General features: G+C 41.0%; 1 protein-coding gene across 1 annotated transcript; it reads left to right on the forward strand.

Annotated features, from left to right (window-relative positions):
• Nucleotides 1–581: 581 nt before the first annotated feature.
• On the forward strand, nucleotides 582–6,008 carry LOC135563564 (zinc finger protein 436-like). The gene is made up of 2 exons (XM_065006366.1): nucleotides 582–1,174; nucleotides 4,023–6,008. Exons 1-2 carry the CDS (start codon nucleotides 811–813, stop codon nucleotides 4,496–4,498), a joined length of 840 nt encoding a protein of 279 aa, XP_064862438.1. The 5' UTR covers nucleotides 582–810; the 3' UTR covers nucleotides 4,499–6,008.
• The last annotated feature ends 3,471 nt before the right edge of the window (nucleotides 6,009–9,479 follow it).

The following is a 9,479-nucleotide window of genomic DNA, read 5'->3' on the forward strand; positions in this document are numbered from 1 at the left end:
AACAGGCCCCAGGTCCTTGATGTATTTTGTTTGTGCTTATGGACTGCCCTGTTCAATTCAAACCACAGGTTTTCAATGGAGTTGAAGTCCGAAGACTGAGATGGCCGTTGAAAATGTTGATTTTGTGCCCAATTAACCGTTTCTTTGTGGATGTTGATGTGTCTTGCTGGAAGATCCACTTATGGCCAAGTTTCAGCCTCCTAGCAGAGAAGTAACCAGGTGTTGGGCTAAAATATCCTGGTAGTGGGTAAAGTTTATTTATTTATTTTATACATTTTTGCTCATCTTTATCAAGGGTATCAATAACTAGGGGCTTATTTTGATATCTAGTTATTTGACTGAATAAGAAATAAAGATGTGGAGGAGATGTTTGTTTTAAATTCTCATACAAAATCTGAACTAATCAAACAACACGTGTTGATATAATATTCTTATTAAATGGAGAGGGAAAAAAACGTTTCCCAAAACTGCTTAATAATATTATAATTCATTGAAGAATGTCTGTCCCTCCAGACAGCAGGTGGCGATTTGTGTCTTTCAGGCGATGTTTCTACTGTGACGTATAATCTAGTGGACGGAACGCTTCTTCAACAACTGCAGCCACCTCGATAGCTCGCCAAATAACGAAGTCGGAACATTCAAGTTCTTTAGACAATTTCGTGGTTTATTTGCCAATATGATTTAAACATACTTATGTGGAAACAACTAGCTACCTCATTTAATTTAATATTTACGTTGTAAGTCAACTAGCTGGCTGGTTAAATTAGCACTAGTCTGGTAACTAATGCTAGCTAGCTAACATCTCCGACCATGAGGTCACTAAGCTACTCTCCTGATAAAGAAGAGGGGGTCTGCTGGACGGAGAAAGAAGCTATCGTTAAAGAGGAGGAGGAAGAGGAGGCTGTTACAATACAAAAACAAGTAGATGGTGAGGCTGTTACCGTGAAAGAAGAAAAGAAAGGCGTTACAGTGAAAGAAGAGGAAGACGCGTTCAGAGTGAAAGAGGAGGATGTTACAGTAAAAGACGAGGAGGAAGAGAAAGACGCGTTCAGAGTGAAAGAGGAGGAGGAAGATGCCGTTTTGGGAGTGGAGGATGAAGAGGGGGAGATTACTGTCACATTGGAGGAGGACGAAGAAGAGAAGACTGGAGATCTGATTAACACCAGTAAATACAGTGAGTACTATCTTATAAAGCAGGGACCTTGATCTGATTAACACCAGTAAATACAGTGAGTACTATCATAACGGGCATTGGTATGATTAACACCAGTAAATACAGTGAGTAGTATCTTATAAAACAGGGGCACAAACTGCAGTTGTTGAGCTGTGTGATTTTACATTCTACACTTGAATATGTTTTTGTACTGTCTGAATTGTTCATGACGTCCTCCAGTGATTTTAACTTTTCCTGTTGAAAAGTGATATATAAATACAGTAAAGTATAAGCACATTAAAGGGAAGCAAATAAATGTTTTGTGCAAAATAGTTTCTTTTTTTAGACAACTGGAAACTAAGAAGGAGTGAGTGATGTCATAGTAAGGCCTTCAAGTAGTTGTCTTGATGGGAAGTCGTGATGTCATCCAAAAGGTTACTGATCTTCATGTGAATATTCTTTTTTTTTTTATCCTTCCCTTTCTGTCAAGTTGGTTGTTGATCATGGCTAGAAAGCCATTTTCAAGTCTTGCTATAGACTTTCAAGACAAATTAAGTCCAATCTGTAACTAGGCTACTCAGGAACATTCAATGTCATCTTGGTAAGCTCCTCCAGTGTAGATTTGGCCTTGTGGTTTAGGTTGTTTTCCTTTTCCTACAGTTTTTTGTATTCAGATCTCTGAAATGCTCTCTAACTACGTAACATTTAGTGTCTCCTTAAATTACGCTGGGAAAACAGCTTTCATGGGCACAGAAATCCTGAATAAATTTCAGATTTCGCACTACTCAATGGTTCTAACCGAGAGTCACCTTAACTTTATTGACAACACCCAAATGGATACTGTCATTAACGTAGTTCTATAATAGTTTGTCCATGTTAGGTGACGTTATGGGTCCTACAGTAGGTCTGTGGTATTGCTAGGTGAAGTTATGGGTCCTACAGTAGGTCTATGTTGTTAGGTGAAGTTATGGGTCCTACAGTAGGTCTCTTATTGTTAGGTGAAGTTATGGGTCCTACAGTAGGTCTATGTTGTTAGGTGAAGTTATGGGTCCAACAGTAGGTCTCTTATTGTTAGGTGAAGTTATGGGTCCTACAATAGGTCTATGTTAGGTGGGTCCTATAGTAGGTCTATGTTGTTGTTAGGTGAAGTTATGGGTCCTACAGTAGGTCTATGGCAGGTAATCCCAAACTGGAGTATGCCGTCAGGGGTACGCCAAGTAATAATGTGATTCACATTTTTTTAAATGTACAAATAATACATTTTCTTAACATTTTCAAACGGTCAATTTATATTTTCCAACGGGGCTTTACATTTGGGTGAGGTTTGTTTCTCACCCGAGTAGCCTCGTTTCATTGCCAAAAATACAATGAAACCATCTAGTGTTCAGCGAAATAGCAACACCGTGTCAAATACAGGTAGCTTAGTCAAATAATTAACTTCCAATCACATTAACCGTTACTCTCTCGCGGGAATTCCAAAAATGTATGTAGCCAAATGTGGCTGCTGCTCATGTTGGTATCTGTACTGATGGTGCAGGGAGACATAGTAGTGTGGTAACGCGCATCAAGCAGTTGCTCCCGACGCCACTTAGATTCACTGCAACATCTACCGACAGGTTCTTGGGTACACTGCAGCATCTACCGACAGGCTCTTGGGTACACTGCAGCATCTACCGACAGGCTCTTGGGTACACTGCAGCATCTACCGACAGGCTCTTGCGTACACTGCAGCATCTAGCGACAGGCTCTTGCTGCCAAGGGAATGACTGACATCTTGGAAAACGTTTTGGACACTATAGTGATAATGGTTAACTTTGTTAAAGCAAGGCCCCTGAACTCTCGCGTATTTTCTGCACTATGCAATGATATGGGCAGCAACCATGTAACGCTTTTACAACATACAGACGTGTGCTGGTTATCAAGGGGCAAAGTATTGACACATTTTTTTAGATTGAGAGCTTAACGTTTTCTTTACTGATCATAATTTTCACTGACCGCTTGCATGATGACGAGTTTCTCACACGACTGGCCTATCTGGGTGATCTTTTTTCTCGCCTGAATGATCTGAATCTAGGATTACAGGGACTCTCCGCAACTATGTTCAATGTGCGGGACAAAATTGAGGCTATGATTTAGGAAGTAGGTGCTGTTCTCTGTCTGCATTACCAAGGACAACACACAGGTCTTTCCATCATTGTATGATTTTTTTGTGTGCAAATGAATTCAAGCTTACGGACTATGTCAAATGTGATATAGCAAAGCAAGTTGGGTGCGCAATTACGCAGGTACTTTCCCGAAACGGATGACACACAACTGGATTCGTTATCCCTTTCATGCCCTGCCTCCAGTCCACTTACCGATATCTTAACAAGAGAACCTCATCGAAATTGCAACAAGCGGTTCTGTGAAAATGTTATTTAATCTGAAGGATTGGGCTGCGCTCAGAGTATCCTGCCTTGGCAACCTATGTGAGAGTGGATTCTCGGCCCTCACTAGCATGAAACTAAATACAGGCACAGATTGTGTGTGGAAAATGATTTAAGACTGAGACTCTCCAATACAACCCAACATTGCAGAGTTATGTGCATCCTTTCAAGCACACCCTTCTCATTAACCTGTAGTGAGTTATTCACAATTTTCAATGAACAAAGAAGTTTTAATTTTAAGATGGTTAAATAAAGAGCAAAATTATTTATTTGTATTATTATTTGTGCCCTGGTCCTCTGTCAACTGTCAAATAATTTAACAGATGTCAATTGTTGTACAACCTCATGGGTACGCTCTGGGCATCACCTTTTACCTTAAATAAACAGTGGATTTCTGCTGTTGTGGGCCTTTAACCATCTGTCTGACTTTGTCGTTCACACAGGAGAGAGACGTGACTATCGTGGATCATCTGGGGAGCCTCAACAACATCATGATGCTGACGAGGCAGAGAAGACTCTCTCCAGATCTGAACTCCTCAAGAAACACCAGCAGAGACCCACAGGGAAGAAATCTATCTACTGCTCTGACTGTGGGAAACATTGCAAATCTTCATCAAAACTTAAAATACACCAGCGAGTACACACAGGAGAGAAACCTTATAGTTGTGATCAGTGTGGCAAGAGTTTTACGAAGTCAAACAACCTGGTATCACACCAGAGAACACACACAGGAGAGCAGCCATATAGCTGTAAGCAATGTGGGAGGAGTTTTTCTCAGTCAAACAGCCTGGATAGACACCAAAGAACACACACAGGAGAGAAGCCTTATAGCTGTGATCAGTGTGGGAAGAGTTTTACTCAGTCAAGCAACCTGGTATCACACCAGAGAACACACACAGGAGAGCAGTCATATAGCTGAGAGCAATGTGACAAGAGATACTCTCATTCAAGTGATCTGATTAAATATCAGAAAATATGTGCAGGAGATCCACAGAGTGTAGAATGATCTCCAACACCAGACCTGGGTAGTAGAACACAGTGTGGAATGATCTCCAACACCAGACCTGGGTAGTAGAACCCAGAGTGTGGAATGATCTCCAACACCAGACCTGGGTAGTAGAACACAGTGTGTAGAATGACCAACACCAGACCTATATACGTCAAATCACACTTTATTTGTCACACACTTGTTTAGTTAGCAATGTTATTGCGGGTGTAGCAAAATGCTTGTGTTTCTAGCTCCAACAGTCCAGTAATACCTAACAAGTAATATCTAACAATACACACAATCTAAAGGAATGGAATTAAGAATATATAAATATTTGGACGAGTGATGTCAGAGCGGCATAGACTAAGATACAATAGTATAGGGTAGAATACAGTATATACATATGAGATGAGTAATACATAGACTAAGATACAGTAGAATAGGATAGAATACAGTATATACATATGAGATGAGTAATACATAGACTAAGATACAGTAGAATAGGATAGAATACCGTATATACATATGAGATGAGTAATACATAGACTAAGATACAGTGGAATAGGATAGGATACAGTATATTCATATGGGATGAGTAATACATAGACTAAGATACGGTAGAATAGGATAGAATACAGTATATTCATATGAGATGAGTAATGCCAGATGTGTAAACCTTTATTAAAGTGACTAGTGTTCCATTCCTTAAAGTGGCCAATGATTTCAAGTCTGTGTATGTAGGCAGCAGCCTCTGTGTTAGTGACGGCTATTTAACAGTCTGATGGCCTTGAGATTGAAAATGCACCTGTACTGACCTCGCATTCTGGATGATAGTGGGGTGAACAGGCAGTAGCTCAGGTAATAACAAAGAACAAATGTGTGTGCCTGAGGGGAAATGAACTTTTATACATCCAAAAGGGGTGAGAAATTACACCAATATCAGTGGACAATTTGCACTAATGTAAATTAACATCGATGATGGAACATATTCCCTTTTGCTGACGTGATGAACCACTAAGGGGACATAAATATTTACCATCTAAAGCATGTGTGACCTCTCACCTCTCTGGCTGTAGAAGTGTTCTTCCTAACCAGGAGAGGAAGGCTGAAGAGGGATGGAAAGGATGAATGGATCAGTCAGTCAATAAAGGGTAGAGCTGCTGTCTGACAAAATCACTATTTTAGTAGTTCATTAAAGTGAATTAGGCTTTATGACTGATGAATACCAACGATCAATCACTTAGATCATGTATTTTCAGGTAGAGATACATCCTTGGGACGTCCTTAGCCCTTTGAAGTTGACATTTAAAATCGTTAGGTAGGGGTTACGGTTGGGGTTTAGGGTAGGGATGTCCTAACGACCCCGGATAGCATTGACCATTGTGCATTCTTCGGTCTCTTTTACATAGCCGGTGTAAAATAAACAGACAAGACCAGTAGACACGCAGTGCATTGTGGTCATTGTAGTTTTAAGAATAGCATCTAATTATGCCAATCTCTATGGGGTTGTTAGAGAAGAATGTGATTGTCAGCCCTAACAATCCATTCTAGCACCTCATCAGGTTCTGTAAAAGGCTTCATTGATGACGTGTTCCTTCTATTCCAGGGGACAGCAGAGGAACTTCATCGATTCCACTCCATCATCAATACAAGCAGTGAACATCTGAAATTCACTCTCACCTTTGATGCGCATGAAACACGTTATCTGGACATTTTGATTAAGAGGGAGGGGTGTGGCTTTAGCACAGACCTATACAGGAAGCCGACTGACAGGAATTCCCTGTTCCCTGAGACAGCTTCCACCCTACACCCCTAAAAAAGAGCCTCCCCATCACCCAATACAGTCGCATACACAGGATTTGTAGGACACAGAGTGACTATGACAAACAAGCCAACTGAATGACAGCAGGGTTACCCAGAGGAACGGCTGGATGAGTATTTCAGACAGCGGGGTGACAGAGTGACTATGACAAACAAGCCAACTGAATGACAGCAGGGTTACCCAGAGGAACGGCTGTCTCAGGGAACAGGGAATTCCTGTCAGTCAGCTTCCCATTCCAGAGGAATGGCTGGATGAGTGTTTCAGACAGCTGGGTTACCCAGAGGAATGGCTGGATGAGTGTTTCAGACAGCGAGGTTACTCAGAGGAATGGCTGGATGAGTGTTTCAGACAGCTGGGTTACCCAGAGGAATGGCTGGGTGAGTGTTTCAGGCAGAGGGGTTACTCAAGAGGAATGGCTGGATGAGTGTTTCAGACAGCTGGGTTACTCAGAGGAATGGCTGGATGAGTGTTTCAGACAGCGGGGTTACTCAGAGGAATGACTGGATGAGTGTTTCAGACAGCTGGGTTACTCAGAGGAATGGCTGGATGAGTGTTTCAGACAGCTGGGTTACTCAGAGGAATGGCTGGATGAGTGTTTCAGACAGCAGGGTTACCCAGAGGAATGGCTGGATGAGTGTTTCAGACAGCAGGGTTACCCAGAGGAATGGCTGGATGAGTGTTTCAGACAGCAGGGTTACCCAGAGGAATGGCTGGATGAGTGTTTCAGACAGCGGTGTTACCCAGAGGAATGGCTGGATGAGTGTTTCAGACAGCAGGGTTACCCAGAGGAATGTCTGGATGAGTGTTTCAGACAGCAGGGTTACCCAGAGGAATGGCTGGATGAGTGTTTCAGACAGCAGGGTTACCCAGAGGAATGGCTGGATGAGTTTTCACCCAGAGGAATGGCTGGATGAGTGTTTCAGACAGCAGGGTTACCCAGAGGAATGGCTGGATGAGTGTTTCAGACAGCAGGGTTACAGCAGGGTGGCTGGATGAGTGTTTCAGACAGCAGGGTTACCCAGAGGAATGGCTGGATGAGTGTTTCAGACAGCAGGGTTACCCAGAGGAATGGCTGGATGAGTGTTTCAGACAGCAGGGAATGGCTGGACCCAGCAGGGTTAATGTCTGGATGAGTGTTTCAGACAGCAGGGTTACCCAGAGGAATGGCTGGATGAGTGTTTCAGACAGCAGGGTTACCCAGAGGAATGGGTAAAAATGCAGTGGTGGAAAAAGTACCCAACTGTCATACTTGAGTAAAGAAAACATTTAAAATGTAATTATAATTTTTGTAAATTTAAAACAAAAACATAACTGTTTGTACTCATATGTAACCAAATCGTGTCTGCAACTAAGTTACTAAGTCTTTAACCAGACTGTATTGTTACACTGGTGAGTAAAAACTCATGCTCCCTACACTTGAACTTTTTTGTCTGAAAATAAAATATACATTTTACTCATCTGCGTCCAGTCAGCAGATGGACAAGATGCCGCTTAGGCCGCCCGTTGAGACTGTCAAGATGTCAGCAGAGCAAGTTTGTATGAAGGTCTGGTTATTAAATGGGTTCATAGTTCAATAGTAATATCCTCTAAAACCCTCTGGTGATGAACTTTGCTGCCCTGTTTCCAGTTGTCCACATGGCTGGGAGAACCTATTCAAGTAAGTAAGTAAATAGATTTTGGAAATGAAAAACAACAATGTAGTATTATCTAACTAGCTACAGTCCCTGCTAACTCAAATGAGCTGCTAAATGAGCTAACTAGACAACTTCACATTCTGTATAGATAGATAGCTAAGTTAATTAAATATCACCAGCTACCTGACTTCATATTAGCTAGCTATCTATTTATCACTGTAAAAAACAAACTCCAAATGCATTTGTAGCTAGCTAGCTAACAGCCATGGAGGAGGGTGAAAGGATAGCAGCCCCAACTGTCAGTGAGAGAGGAGGCTATTCTGGATAGGGAAGGTACTTTTGTGTTGTTCCTGTCCCTAGAAGTGAGGACGGAGATAATAGTAACATAATATTCAGTGTGGTGTAATTTGACTATAATGAAGCCTGTTTCTTGTGAAATGCTAATTAATTACTTAAAAATTATACAATGTGATTTTCTGGATTTCTGTTTTAGATTCTGTCTCTCACAGTTGAAGTGTACCTATGATAAAAATGGCAGACCTCTACATGTTTTGTAAGTAGAAAAACCTGCAAAATTGTCAGTGTATCAAATACTTGTTCTCCCCACTGTATGTAAATAAGGTATTCCTGTTTTGTCATTATGGGGTATGGTGTGTAGATTAATGAGGATCACAATATTATTTAATACATTTTAGAATAAGGGTGTAACATAAAAAAATGTGGGAAAAGTCAAGGGGTCTGAATACTTTCTAAATGCTCTGAATATGCTGTTGGTTTACTGTTATAATACGTTGTATGACCACCAATACTGTTCCACGATTCACAGACCTAGAAAATACATGACCAACCTTGCTGCTAGAGATCTAGCTACTGGGTGTGCAGGTTTCTGTTCCAGCCCTGCACTAACAGCTGACATTGTGCTGATTATTTGGATTAGACACTATTCAACTATTCAATCATGTCTTGATTTGGAGTCAGATGAATGTCTATACCCACTGCCCATTTCCACAGGTGTTCTTCATGATAGGAAATAAAGTGGTGATTCACAGAAAAAAGTATAGTGTCTTTTTGGGTCATTGAACATTCCCTGTTTGTCTGGTTTTTTGGGTTGTTACTCTAATTTAGTCTGATAGTGCACAATCATTACTTAATTCTGCTACATTTAAAAATTATTTGTTTAATTTAGTCTTTATTTAACTAGGCTCATGTGGTTTGTAATTTCGATACTGAAACAGGATTTGCTAATCCTCCCACATTGTTTCCATTGTTTCCATGTTGCTGAGATGTTTTCTCCATTTGAAATGATACTGTTAGAAATAGGTAAAGCACTCACACAGCTGAGAACTTGTGTGTGTTAATCATTAATTAATAACTTGAAAGAAAACAAAAGGCTGATTGATACTGATCAGTGTGTGGGTTTTCTTTTTATCAGACAATTAATGAGGCTCATAATGGG

Source organism: Oncorhynchus nerka, linkage group LG21, assembly GCF_034236695.1.
Source record: "Oncorhynchus nerka isolate Pitt River linkage group LG21, Oner_Uvic_2.0, whole genome shotgun sequence".
Classification (NCBI taxonomy): Eukaryota; Metazoa; Chordata; class Actinopteri; order Salmoniformes; family Salmonidae; genus Oncorhynchus; species Oncorhynchus nerka.

Excerpts from the sequence above, each read along its gene's own strand:
- LOC135563564 (XM_065006366.1), top strand. The coding sequence starts at position 811 with ATGAGGTCACTAAGCTACTCTCCTGATAAAGAAGAGGGGGTCTGCTGG. Across the intron at positions 1,175-4,022 it reads GATTAACACCAGTAAATACA|GAGAGAGACGTGACTATCGT; the intron begins GTGAGTACTATC and ends TCGTTCACACAG.